Below are 14,963 nucleotides of genomic sequence, written 5' to 3'. Positions count from 1 at the left end.
TTTCGGGTCCTTTTGAGTATAGTGATTTTGTCATGTTTAGTTCTAAATTTTTAAATTGACCATCCGTGGTCCTTCGACTTTTAAATTGTTATCCTTCATGGTCCAACTTAACTACTCGTGATCCTTCAATTATCAAATTTTAATCACCTCTGACAAAATCACTATACTCGGAGGACCCACATGACATTTTGTAATTCAACACAAAATATTTAAAAGTCTTTAAGCCTACCACACAAAGCTACATGTTATTCATTCACTTATTTAAAGCAATCATATATTACAGAGACAACTGCATACAACACATTTTCACACTCCTTCCTTCTCAGACACTAATAATACTATTACACAACACACAGTATATTAACACAGAATATCACACCATAGTAGCAGATACTATGCTGCTTCTTATTGTATTGTATATGGTATCATTGATTTTTTTCCCAGAGGTGTATGATTCTCATTCACTCACTGGGGTTCAAGAATTGGCTGCAATCAATACCTTTATCAGAAAACGCCTCCACGAGTTGAGGGAAAAGCTTGGCAAGCATGATCTTGAATCCTTTAGAGCTTCCTTTGATCGGTTCTTGATCAGAGTTGAGGCGCCCGGATAATGCAGAACCCACAGGAGCCCCACCCATATAGGCCTTGCAAGCCAACAGAATATGCTCGCCCCGCTTGCTGAAGTGTTCTTCGATGAGTGCTTCGAAATGCTGCAGATATTATCGAGAGCAATTAACATTATTGGGATGGTTTAGATTTCAAGAACGGGCTAATACGTGAAGTTTTGAAGTTTTTTATTCTACCTTGGGTGGTTTGCGTAGTAAGTATAGCATGGACTTGCAGGTAACCAGATAGGCGTTCTCGTTATAGCTGACAGAGTTCTTCTCGCCATCTGCTTTGCCAATCTGCGTATCGTACCCTGCCTCGTTGAAGTAAGGCTTCTCGTTCAGCACGAGAGCTTGAAGCGAGAGGAGCACTTGTAAAATCGTGGAACTTTTCGGGTTCCAAACTTCGTTCCCAGAGCCTGTCCACGTATTCAAGAGACTGAGGCACACCTTCCCAGACTCGTACAAATTGGGATTCACACGAAGCCCACCAGAATGGTAGTAGACCATCTGCATATATAAGTTCAATTTCCACATAACTCGTAAATGCTTTAGCTCAAATATACCAACCATTATGCTAACTATGAGTAATCTTTACACGCAATATGGACGAGTTCAGCCCCTGCTCGATTCGAGACGTGGCGCTATGGCTTAGCATGGGGATGTGGTTAAATGGTTAATGTCCACCTACTTATCACCAATTGGTTTTAAGTAGGATATCACAACCGGATAGCCAAAGAACTCTGTGGTTAAGCGTGCTTGACTTCCAGTAGTCACAGGATGGGTGACCAATTGGTTTTAAGTAGGATATGACAACCGAATAGCCAAAGAACTCTGTGGTTAAGCGTGTTTGACTTCCAGCAGTCACAGGATAGGTAACCCAGTAAGCATAATGCAGTGTTGAGATCCATCATAATGTACTTACAGGTGGCTCGTGTGGATACTCTGGAGGAAAGCAGATATCGAAGAAGAACAACCCATCGTGATATGGGGTTCCGGGAGCGCCAACAACAGCAGCACGAAGCAAATCCATTCTCTCTTCATAGACACGCACATAGATTGTGTCTGTTTAGATTAAAGAAAAATTGCTTAAAAGGAATGTGCTCGACAGAGACAAGTATAATATCGATGAAATCTATCTCCTTAGTTCAAATTTCTTGGCATATGAGATAAGAACAAGAAGTTAAGGTTCAATTCTCACCAGGAAGATCGTGCTCCAAAATGTTCCATTCTTGCTGGACCCGCTTCATCCAACCTCTTTTCACCTGTAAAGTAACATAGAATTAAAGACTGAGCGTACTAGGAGATACTAAATGTTTTAAGTTGTTAATATTCAAACCTGGGATGACTGTACATCCTTTCCAGTTCCATCGACAAAATGGTGGTCTGAGCAATCGTTAACCATGTCAAACTGCCTGAAGTTTTCTGGCAGCTTGCTACTAGTCGAGGGTGCATCCCCGTTTTTTAGCTCAGCTTCTTCCATCACTTGCTCCGAATTTCCTTCTCCAGATTTCTTCGAGTCTGTAACAGCTGGAGGTGGAGGATCAGTGTCCAGAGTGCAATGCAGTACAGTTTCCTCATCGAGAATCTCTGGGTTTTTCTCCTGGGATATATGCTGGTATCCACCAAACAGGGATGTACTCAAGGAACTGAACAGACTCGAACCGATACTCGAGAAAAGTCTAATAGCAGCTTGGGAAAGGGAACAGGAACCCGAGGCCAAGGGTTTCTCTTCGCAACTTATACCATTGCCATCAAAATCCAATGAATCCTGGTAAGCAATTTCATACTGTTATAATCTAAGATTGGGCTATAATGCACATGGGCCAAACCAGACTAAAAGATTGAATTCAATCAATTAGCTATAAACCAATATATTCTCTCTTATTTTATCAATGTGGGACTCTCAACACCTATTATAAAACTTCTCGCTAATCAAGAGAAGCTTTACCAAATTCACTCCCCTGAACAAAATTCTAATAATATTTGGTCCATTTTTCAATTTTCCAGGGCAAGAAATCAAATATTTAGATGGACCATCATCACACTCCATTATCATTTGAACGAATCACGAGTATTGCTGTAAGGAGACGAAATATAGAGTGCGAGTGACATTTACCTTTCCTTCGTCTCTTGAAAATTGATCGCCATGCAAATTCACTTCCACATTTGATTGCTCAAGATTTTCACCGTAAGGTATGATAGTGGTTGATGCATCTTTGGATTTATCTATATGGTAGATCTCATATGGAGCAACCTGCAATAAAAGGCAAGTAAGGAAACGAACTTTCAGATAAATTATCGATATGGTCTAAGACACGAGGACACGTACCATGCTTATAGCACCAGTAGCCCATTTCACTTTAACCTTTCCATCCTCGAAGCCAACAATTATACCAATGCTCGATGAGTAATCATTGCACGGGAGATTGTTACGAAACACAGCGTCACCAACACAGTACGGGAAGTCCGGGTGGTCCATCAATTCGTAAGCGCTCACAGTTTCTTCAACATCAAAATTAAGTTCGTTGGCATGAAAAGTACTCCATTTCACCTTCACGGTCCGCTCCTTTGCATCCACGGATTTGACTACGCCCCATCTATGGAGACTCGAAATGCTCGAGTCATCATCGCAAACTCCCTTTTCCAGCACAAACTGATCGGGCCAAAAGTCATGGGCATCGACGATATTTACAGGGAACAGAGAATCTGAACTTAATCCCGCTGTTATGTTACCATCCTGCCACAGAACATCGACTTTCGCCTTTGTCCTCATAATTACTGCCAGTTCTTGAACCTCTTGGCTTCTCGTCTGAAATAAGCACCAATCACCAATCTCCCACTTTGTACCAGAAAAACACGACAACAAGGTCAAATTTTTCGAATCCTGCAAATGTGCAGGAGCAGATACTTTCTTCTCGTCGTGATTCGTTGCACAACCGAGCCACTCGACATACACAACTCCAGCATCTACAGTGCAGATGGTCCCGAGGTCTCGTTTATCATATCTTGCACCACACAGCCACTTGGTCGATTCGGGAACACGTTGAGTCTGAACCATCACTCTTTGACCTGGATAGAAAGGATACTGAGGATCTTCAAGCAAGTCTGGAGAAACGGGTGTGAACTTCTCGGGACCCATTGTCGTGAACTCAGACTTAGCACCATCATCGAACAGGACCGTTAACCTGTCAACTACTTTTTCGATTTTTCCTAGCCATGGTCCATACACTACATGATCCCCCACCGACATTGAACGTATTTTTTGAAGCTTTTTGGAGTTAACTTCTCGGATTTTATGTCCACAAACGTTTTCCAAGTCAACAACTAGATCAACATTGACAACTCTTCCCGTCTGACCAGATGGATCCTTTACTAAACAAACTATGTCCCCTTGGGAAAACAGCCTTTCGAAAGAGAGGAAATCATCGATTTTCTCGATGCTTTCCTCGAGGCTAGATAGAATGGAATAAGCATTTCCACCAAATAGGTGTTCAGCATAATCCTGATCCTCAGAGTTGCTGCTCTCACTGAAACTATCAATGTCACTCAAGTTCAAATCCATAATGTGAAAAAGCCTGCAATTTTAATGCCAAGTAACATGTTAGTTCATTACTAATGCTAGACTAGTAGGAAAAGGTTGTCAATTCTCTATTTTGCAAATGAAAAACCAAGTTTGAAGAGGCTATAAAGAATAAAGATAATAAATTACTAAAATACCAATGTACTAAGTAAAAACCCGAATGTAGTTTAATGGTTCTATTGCTCCAAGGACTAAATTGCAACTTGTTTGAAACGACAAAAAGTGAGGGACTAAAATAACTAGAGGAGATTAATTGGGGACTAAAAATGCAATTTCTCATAAAAAAAACTATGATTAAAGTAAGAGACATACCACAAGTGTAACTTCAAGGTCCTTGTCTTTTGATTGTAGCTTTTCCAAATTGATTGATAGAGATGTTGTCACAACTTTGCTAAACGGTCAAGATAATATATTATATATATGCTTTTAAATAATTTGCTTTCTAGATCGATCTGATCTTGTGAAACAGAGATCTAGATAGCGTCCCCAAATTTTGGAGATAAATTGCCAAAGGAGATTTGCCCAAAAGACTTTTTTTTTTTTGTATTTATGGAATCTACTTAAAGACTCCAAAATGCTAAAGGAACTTTCCCACAGCTTAAATGAGTCTGGTATGAAATGCAAATTGAGTTCTTCCTGACACAATTTGAAGTTGAAGCCCGAGTTCCCTGCTGAATGACCCGATTCTTTGCTGAACTGGGAATGTAATACCTAAAAGAACCGCAAAAAGATAACTATCCAACTAGAGGACTTTCAACATTTGCCAAAGGAGATTTGCCCAGTTTTCCCTTAAGAAAAACCGATGAAGCAATCAGGTTCACCCGCTGCCAAAGGAGATGTATTTGCCTCAGATTAAGGTCTCGATAACCAGAAAAGAGCCAGTTTCCATTGCCTAAAATGTTCTAAATGCCATAAAGATTTTCATTTCTCAAGCAACCCGGCCAGCAAACTTCAAAATGGAACAAGTTTCTGAAAGCACCAAACTTGGTAGCTAACTAACTCGAGATATCCTGTAGTTCGAAGCCAATTTGTCAGAATAACCGCTTCTATTCTCAAATACTCTGTATCAAATAACAGCTCGGGCTACTTAAAACCATGCACGGTGCTTGTGAAAAACAACCTGTGAAATGTAAATTACATAAACGTTAGTTTGGTTAAACAACATATGGATCACAGAAAGTTCATAGAACTATTCATGGTAGAACTATTCTAAGAGAACTTTTCTTTTTTAGGCAGGTTCAAATTAAGAAACATATGCAAAACAAACAGCCAAACATTTTCAAACAAAACTCAAGTAACACATATCAAAGCAAACAGCCAAACATGTTCAAACAAAGCAGCCAAACATTTTCAAACAAAACTCAAGTAACACTTATGCAAAGCAAATAGCCAAACATGTTCAAACAAAACTCAAGTAAAACAGTTCACATAGAGAAAGTCAAATACCAATTCTTATATCCTTAACTATATAAGCAAGAAAATTAGTGCTAGACATTATTCATATGCTTGGCTTACTAAGTAACAAAAACAAAGGTTCAAATCCAAGAACATGGAAAACCCAATCTAGCCAGCACTTTGCCCCTTAATTGGGCCGGCCTAGTGCGAACGGGGATTAATCTGAGTATGGTACGAGCTAAAGGTGCCTCCTTCAGTTAGGGCCTGTTCTCCTAACAAAAAAATAAATCCAAGAACATGTTTCTACATAACATATGAACATGATACTATGAGCAGTCCAAAAGAATTAAAACCAATAAATTCATTTTGGGTAACAATAAATGGATTCACTTTAAAAGGAAAAACCAAAAAAAGGAAATTGACAATATAACAAGAAAAAGTTGGTGTTTTGCACTAGTAACTAGCAAAGGTTCAAAATCTAAGAACATGTTTTTACATAACATAAGATTATATGAACATGATAATTTACAAAACAATAAAATCACCGAAAAAAAATGAAAAATTCACAAATATACTATGGAAACCGTAGAACGTGAACAGTAATATACAATTAAAAGCAAGGTGAGCATAGTACCTCTAGTAGGAAAATGATCATTTCAAGTGGAAGAAGCTTCTCTTTAGAGAAACCATGGCAGCCCAGAAGCCTCCATAAAGTAGCTAAAAAGCTGGGAAAGTAAAACAAGCCAACTCGCCAACCTTCTCTCCACTTTCTCGCAGATTCTTTGACTTTCTGGCGATTTCCTTCACTTTCCCCACTTTTTTTTTTTTTTTTTTTTTTTTTTTTTGGGGGGGGTTGCGGAGATGATCAGCAAGGAAGAATATAAGAAAGAATATGGGGAATTCAGAGGGGTGGCCAAGACCCTCCCCAAATCCCCTTCATCAAGCCATTCCCAAATCTTGAAAACATTGCATTATCAGCATAAGAATCTCTCTCTCTCTCTCTCTCTCTCTCACACACACACAGTGGGCGTTTGTGCAGGAGAAAAAGTGTCCGTTAATGGAGGATTTGTTTGCCTTCTGGGTTGATGAGCTAATTAGATTTTAGTTATAAAAGGTGCACGTACAAAGAATATACCACAGTATCTCTTCTTTCTCTCTCTTAACCATACTCATCTGAACCTCTACGGCTCTACACCACTACGCTTTTTTGACACGCAAGGAGACACCATTATTCATATTCTTCCATCATTCCATTAACAACGTTTTACTCAACTTATTTTTCATCCAAATTAGTAGTTTTGGGTCATAGTTACAATTTGGATTTTCAGCGGGAGCAATATATTGATTTTTCAATTTTTACCAACAACCTTGTAATCCAATAGTATCATGTTGCTCTTCTATGTAGGAGGTGATAGGTTCGAGTCTCAATAGAGACGTTTGATGTAATTGGAAATCCCTTCCTATAAATAAATAAAAAAATTAAGTTAATTTATTTTCGTACTAATATTTAATGACTAGGGTCACAAAACATTATTTACTTTATGGATGCATGTTCTTTTTGTCATTCAAAATAAAAAAATATAGGCCTACTTGTCATCCACACCAGAACAATATGAGCGCAATTGAAATTTCTGGGAAGTTATACATTTGTCTTGCGACCGTACTCCCCAGGCGGAGTGTTTCACGCGTTAGCTGGGCCCCAACTTCGTTTGCGAAGAAACCGGACTTTTGACGGGCCAGCCGTGCCGGGAGATCAAATGGTATATAGTTCATTTGTTGGTAGCTTGGAGGATTAAAAGCATGACTCTTGCTTTTCAATTGGCTGTTTTTGCATTAATTGATACTTCATCAATCTTATTGTCATATAATACTATTATAAATGCGTATTCAATATGAAGTGTATAATCTTTATCGGATATTAGATATGTAAGGTTCACACATATTGTGTGACACTTTACGGTTGATGGGTCATGCTAAGCATTAGTCATCCAAAGACATTGACGAGACGAAAAGTTAATTCAAGTTAAAGAGAATTTTATATAGGATTCGTCTAATATTTGGTTAATGAATTTTGTTTGTATTTATCGGTAGGAAGTTTCTTTCGATATTAGAGCATCCACTGTAGTGCATAATGCACAAATTCTAAGAAAAAGTAAGTCATACGATGGAGTAGAGAGAGATATGAAAGAGAAAAGTGGGGAGCATCTGCAAGGGATGAAGTTATTGCAGCAAAATGGGTCTCACCTCAAAAAGCCCCAACCGTTCAACTTACGCGTGGGCTTCAGATGTGCACCCAGCGGGCGCGTGCAGTGCACGCTGACAAATAACATTTATTATTATTATTATTATTATTAAATAGTTTTGTTTTTTTTTCTTTCCTCTTACACTGATATTGATGCTCTTAATAAAGGATTTTTCACGGTTTGTTAGGCAAGATTCCCGCCAGCTAAGCCGTGATGGATTCCTTTAAGATTATTGGAGAATTTTTTATATCCAATATTGAATAATTCTTCTCTTGCTTACATAAGTTCCACTAATATATAATTTTTAATACAATTTATAAAAATGTAAATACAATTTTAGTTTTTTAACAATAAATTTGATCGCTTAGTCTGTTAATCTATGCATAAAAATTAATTATATTCGTATTGGATAGAACTTTAAAAGTAAAAACACTCATAAATTTTAAAATATCTACATTTATTTGGCTCAAACCCAAATCTTTTGCGTCCAAGCTAACGCATTTCAATTGTCAAATAATTTTGACAAATTGGTTGATAACTCTTTTATCAACCTGTTTTTAACCTAGTAGTTTTGTCCTAACATACATTAAGAGGATGATTAGTTATAAAGTGTGTGTGTGTGTGTATATATATATATATATATATATATATATATATATATATATAATGTTCTTGATTGATGCATGCATCTTGCTTTTATGCCAAATTAGTAAGTAATATCAAAAGATACTTCAGTAAAAGTACATTTGATGTGATGTATGTGTGCAACTTTAATTCTTAACTTATATTTTCATGCATTGGTTAAATTAGGCAACCACAACAACTTCTAAGAACTCGTGTCCAATTTCAGTTTTTATCAAAGAGGGTATGAACCAATTGATTTTATCAAAGCTTCCTAATTTTTTTCTTGCTTTTCAAAATAACTTGTAGTTCTTGATTTCTCCTCTTTCTTGTCTCTAAAGATATCTGAATGCCCTTAGGGTTGTGAAAAGTGAGATTTTATAGCAGGTACCAATCCCGGAAAGAATAGGAAATTTTTGCGCAAACGGGCCAAAATCGCTCCTGGGCCTCTCGCCCGCTCGACGCGTCGAGCCGTGGCGTCCAATTCTTCGAAGCTTACTGGAAAAGTTCGACGTGTCGAATCCGACGTCGAAAGAGGCGTCGTTTCTTCGTGTAGCTGCTGTAACCGCTCGACGCGTCGAGACCTCTGCTGGCCTCTCGGACTCGTCTCTGGAATTTTTGGAAGGGCTCGACGCGTCGAACTTGTTGTGTACGCGTCCTTCGGTCCATTTTGACTCCAAATTTGTCCTAGAACTTCCCTTGTCTTTGCTCTTTACCTACAATGTTTTCAAAACACTAACAAATACCATAACACATTCAAAACAAGTGTAAACCATACCTAAATGATAAAACAAGGGATTATGCAATTAAATTATCAAATTCATGAATTTAGACACAACAAATATATTCAAACTAACACTAGAATTATGCACAATAAGACTCACATCAAGTTTATACATATAAATGCAAAAGAAAAATATCATTATTTTCTTCAATTAAAATAACTCTTTAACATTTCATGGTATTATTAAAAAGAAAAAGTTATTGTATGTAAAATAAAAAATTGCTTCCTAATGTTCAAATTAGCTAGTTGTGAATTATATATTTATATTGATACACTAATGGAGTAATGGTATCAACAAAATTTTGTTTGAGTCGAAACAAACTCTTATTAGAAAGAATAGATTAGGGTGGAAAATAGTGAATGTAACATAGTCGCAGAAGAGATAGAGAAAGGGAGTGAGAGATGTGAGATTTATAGACGAGAGAGACTAAACAATCCTATGATATTATTTTCATGCATTAAGCCTTGATGAATACCTTGCAAGTATATAGATATATTAGTTGACGGTAAATATGTTATCGGCATATATTTAGAAAGTAATTAATAGAATTGTACTACGCGGTGTGCCTGGATACAAGTTTTAGTGTCCCCCCCCCCCCCCCCCCCCCCCCCCTCCTCTTGCCATATGGGGTCAAGTTTTATAATAGGCAGTAGCGCAACTAACGGTTACAAGGCTACCTAATAACTACAACAGCTCCTCTCAATAAGTGTATCTGATCTGCTCCATAGTAATTGAGGCGCTCTCCTCATAAGCCAGCTATTTGATGATGCAATGCTCTTAATAAATGCATTGTTCCGCCTCCTTTGACTCTGACCGTTACTTATTTGACCATCTCCACTACTCTAACGGGTTAAACCAAGAGCATCGAATCAGGTACGGTGCCTTGTCCAATTATCTGTCACTAGTAAATAAAAATGACTTCCTAATAATTATAAGCAAATCATGTCTCTATTATCAAACCCTTAATTTTAGCACTCATAAAGACATATCATATGCCAAGGACCTTGTAGCCCAATGACACCAAGTTGCTCCCTTATAAGGGAGGTTGTGGGATCGAGCCTAGGCCCTTCAACTTTACACGAAAATGCAATTAGGCCCATAAACTTTTGAAATGTGGAATTAAACATTTCAACTTATTAGAATCAGTCAAATAAATTCAATTTACTGGTAACTAACATGTTACTGATAACTGATAAGCATGTTATCCGCTGACTATTGTCATTCACAAAAAATCGGCATCTGATTTTTCCCACGAGCATCGTCGAAACCCTAATGGTCTATTATTACTAGTCACTAAATGCACCAAAATGACAAGTTGAAGTGTTTAATTACACTTTTCAAAAGTTTATGAGCGTAATTGCACTTTTGTATAGAGTTTGAGGGTCTATTTGACCATTTAAAAAAATTACCATTATAAATGTATGGTAAAAGGGCCAAATAGGCCATTGAACTTTACACGAGAAAGCAATTAGACCCATAAACTTTTAAAAGTTGCAATTAAACACTCTAACTTACTAAAATTGGTCAAATAAGTTCAATTTACCAGTAACCAATAGGTTATCAGTAAAATTATGATGCAGGTCGTCGTTGATTACCGATGATTGCCATTGGCCACCACTATTCACAAGAAGCCAACCAAATCAACTGTTAGTCGACCAGACTGGTCGCCTTCATCGAGAAGTGAGAAGGCAACTAGTAGACGCCTTCTCTAGTGAAGGTGACAACTCCGGTTGCCTTCTTTAAGGACAATAGTTGGCCGATTTCATTGCCGAAGTTTTATTAACTGGTTATTGGGTCTAAATACACAAAAATAACAAGTTAGAGTGTTTAATTGCAATTTTAAAAGTTCAGGAGTGTAAATGCTTCCTCGTGTAAAGTTTAAGGACATATTTGACCATTTTCCTAATAAATTCTATTGTCATTAAACATGATGTATATGTATAAGTTTACCATGTGCACACTCTTGGATAGTGGTTGAAAGTTTTTCTCGTCATATAAAAAACACTATGTGTGTGTGTAAGGAGACCCCTCCCGTGTGGTTGTGCGGCTATCTCGTGGTGTACTTAGGATTGGTCTGTAATGCACTTAGGAACGATTTGTGTTGTACTTAGTAGTGGTATGTGGTGCATCGACAACTGTTGGTACAGTTGTGACATTTTAAATATACTTGGTATGTTGTGCATTTAGATATACTTGGTGGTGCATCCACTATTAAATGCACCATGAGACGGTTGCATGACCGCATAAGAGGGGTCTATTGCACTTGAACCAGGCCCTATATATATACACACAAATAAAAAGGAGGGTGACTTGGGTGTTTGTATATTTCAAACAGCAGTAAGTTGAGCACTATCTTAATTAGATGGAAAGACATTTAGAAAGTGAAACGTTTGGCCATGAAAATGACATTTTCCTAACTAAAATCTCTTTCCACTTTAGTATGAACATAGAGCCTATCTAAAACTCTAGTCAGATCATCCATTGTGTAATAAAATTATGCTTTTTTCTCTTTTTTTTTTTCCTATTCTTTATATTATTTGGTGGGTTACAAGAAGGCTCCAGCTCTGTATATATGCAAATTGTCTTGGATTTTGCCTTTTTCTAAGGTACAAAAGGTGATGCTCCACCCCAAACCCGGCCCTACACTTCAGTCCGACATAATAGTGTAAAGATAAATTATGATGACTCAACGACTTCTTAGGTGAAAGGATCAATGCCTAGTGTTCACAAAGAGCTCACTACATTATTGTTCTCATATTACGTCTTCCTTTATTAAGGTATAATTTTTCATTCGAGTACCAATTGAACTGTTTATAGGGACACTTTGTCCTTTTTCTTGTGGACCTTTGATATGATGATCAAACTAATTAAATGGGACCATCATAAACTTGGGTTTCAATTTCTCCTGGCATGAATACCCCTAGATAGCTTCTTTGTACTGATTGCATTCCAGTTGCAAACATAATCAATGTTTTGATTGCTTTCCATGTATTTTTAATTTTTAATTTTTAATTTTTTCGGGTTGCCCCCATTGCAACAATTGGAGCATAAGCCTACTATTAAAGCATTTGGTCAACTAACTTGATTGTTGAACTAACTATGAGTTTAAATTACGATGAGAATAAATGATGAAGTCTAATCTAATTAGTTGTTAGCTGATTGGATTAATGAATTTGATTAGCTGATACCATTAGCTGATTGTAGAAATATGTTTGGTAAATTAGTTGTTAGCTGATAGTTGATTACATGCAAAATAACTTTCTCAAAAAGCTTATCAAAAAATTTGTTTTGAGTAACTTTTTAAATTTTAGCGTTTTGGGGCAAAAAATTATTACAAAAAATAAACTAATTAATCAAATCCTTATATTAATCATTTAATAAGTCAAACAGTTAATTATAATTAAATAAGTCAAAATAACCGATAAGCTGACTATATTATTTGTGACTTTATGTTTTGTAATTAAGTATTTTGAGTGTTAATAGCTATGGAGTATGTTATTTATTCAATTGCTTTTCGACCTGAGAACAAATTCTGACTCTGCCACTAGACTAAAAGTAAACTAGGAATAAAAATTAATACCAAAAAAAAAAAAAAGGAATAGAAGAAAATAGCAGCATTGAGTTTGAGAACATGAAAATGGAGGTGAAGATCAGGTGAGATCTGTTCTCAGACAAAACCCTGCAAAAATCATCATTCAAAAGTTAAAATCCACACTGTTTGTTTGAGACTTTTTTGCATGATCTTCCCTTATTATATTCCTTCCCCCGCCTTTTTTTTTATTTTATTTTTTAATAACCTAAGTTTCTCCTTTCTTCAAATTATATTATGGACTTGATGAACTTACGCCCAATATCCATAGAAAAGGTAAATCTCAAGTTGTTCAAGTGATCTAAATTCTCAGCTGCTTGTATACTTATGCGTATAAGAGTTCTTCATCATTATTGATTAATCAAAGTCTTTCAATGAATCTTTAGATTTCAGTAGGAGTCGAACTCCCAAACCACTGATTGGTCAAAGATATTTTTAATTTGCACAGTGGACTCCATGAACTGAAATAATTGACACTACTTTGTATTATTGGTCACTTATAATTAAAGAACTTGAGCTGAGCTTGCTTTACACCCAACAAATTAGATTAAAAAAATTGCAAAAAGTTATATAAGTAGTAGTTCTTTAGAGAATGAAGTGCTTTCTTGTGCTCAATGGTTCCAAAATTTCCCAGAATATGCCACCAAATTCGTTGTCTTTATTTAAACAAAAAGCATGAAAGTGGAGAAAAGTTAATGCCTTCCACTATTTCAAATGATTGTACCCTATTGCCAAATCTACCTCTCCCTCCTGTCCTAAAAATTTAGTGGTCAAGTAAATCGCATGATATCGCATGATATACATTAACGGTTGAAATTTTTAGCATAAAATGACATTATAAATGACTATTTTATGGTACAAATATATGTCATATGTGTGTCCACTTTAATTTTGAGTTATTGTGAGTCGTCCTATCAGTCCTTAAGTTCTCATCCTTGTTTGTACACTCTGCACACAAAGAGTCTTTATTTACTCTCGATTTTTAAGGTAATTGATTGAACTAATTAAGCTAGCCATGTGATGTATAGAAGTAGAATAGTTGAGATCAGACTCCATAACACTTCTCTCTTTATTTGTGGTGCAGCTTTGAGTAAAATAATTGTAAGATGAGATGTAGAAGAGGGTATATTCTCAGCTCATTCCCCTTCAGAAATCAGTTTTTATTTTTTTATTTAATGGGTGGGATACATGAGAACAAATACTTACATATGACTGGAACAACCCAATTTGTACTTCCCATAAAAGCATTAATGCCCACTGAGACAATAATATGCCCTCCTTTTTTTTCGTGGTTCCGGTGAAAACACAAGTTTTTGTTGTGACGTAGATATTGTCAGTAAGTAAATAATTATGTTTAAATATAACTGTACTTTCCGTCCCGTCTTATTAATTATATAGAAAATTTCAAAGAGAAAAAGTATGTCAGCAGTTACCTAAGACCTATATTTGAAGAAAAAAATTTCAACTGGAATGAATAATGAAAGTAAATGGAGAATTTAATTGTGGTTCAATAATGGGATGGGGAATTAATGGAGATTGAGTCTACCATTGATGGCTGTGAGTGGGAGGGACTGTAAGTGACAATGGAGAGCATTATTAGCATATATTAATATTTTAATCTAACCAGAATTAAGTTGAAGCACTTAAGCACTTTGGAGGACTCTCATATAAAGCATGAGTTTTGTATTGACAGGTGTCCAGAGATGGTGATTTCAATCCATTACTCACTTTTCTTTCAGAAATTTATATACATATTATTTCTCTTCGAAAAGTCGTTTAAATAAACTGCAATTGAAGTGATTTAAGAGTTCAGATTGTTGCAATCTCAGCAATATTATTTTAATTGCTCTAATTTAACCGTTCTTCCAAATGGAGCCAAACTTTTGTTTTATTTAAGAAAAAAATAAAATAAAACTACTGGAATTGTGCATTTTGCAGATCCTAACTGTAAGAGACACTTTTAAGCCCGTACCATATTCAGACTAATTATCATTCAAACCGATCCGGTCTGACCCAATTAACAAACAAAGTGCTGACCAGATTAGTTTTTTCATACGAGAGATGGATTCGAACTCCCGACCTCTCTTAAATAAAACGGTGTATTTGGACGTAGGAAAGAAGGTGGGGGCAGAGAACAGAAGT

At 36.4% G+C, this 14,963-nt stretch overlaps 1 protein-coding gene across 5 annotated transcripts; it reads right to left on the bottom strand.

The window, feature by feature from the left end:
* Positions 1 to 208: 208 nt before the first annotated feature.
* LOC109165106 (probable ubiquitin-conjugating enzyme E2 24) lies at positions 209 to 13,383 on the bottom strand. Of its 5 annotated transcripts, none has more exons than XM_019313725.1 (9): positions 6,218 to 6,744; positions 4,497 to 5,308; positions 2,938 to 4,192; positions 2,725 to 2,862; positions 1,945 to 2,376; positions 1,807 to 1,870; positions 1,531 to 1,670; positions 804 to 1,115; positions 209 to 710 (listed from the first exon to the last, which is right to left on the bottom strand). In XM_019313725.1, the coding sequence occupies exons 3-9, from the start codon at positions 4,168 to 4,170 to the stop codon at positions 462 to 464; spliced, it is 2,568 nt and encodes an 855-aa protein (XP_019169270.1). In that variant the 5' UTR covers positions 4,171 to 4,192; positions 4,497 to 5,308; positions 6,218 to 6,744; the 3' UTR covers positions 209 to 461. The 5 variants fall into 5 exon arrangements, with proteins under 5 accessions (XP_019169270.1, XP_019169273.1, XP_019169274.1 ...); XM_019313728.1 differs by having other exon boundaries at positions 2,938 to 4,195; positions 4,500 to 5,308; XM_019313729.1 differs by having other exon boundaries at positions 2,938 to 4,183; positions 4,501 to 5,308.
* Between the last annotated feature and the right edge of the window lie 1,580 nt (positions 13,384 to 14,963).

Source organism: Ipomoea nil, unplaced genomic scaffold (assembly GCF_001879475.1).
Source record: "Ipomoea nil cultivar Tokyo-kokei standard unplaced genomic scaffold, Asagao_1.1 scaffold3069, whole genome shotgun sequence".
NCBI classification, from domain to species: domain Eukaryota; kingdom Viridiplantae; phylum Streptophyta; class Magnoliopsida; order Solanales; family Convolvulaceae; genus Ipomoea; species Ipomoea nil.
This window is presented reverse-complemented; position numbering and strand designations above follow the sequence as displayed.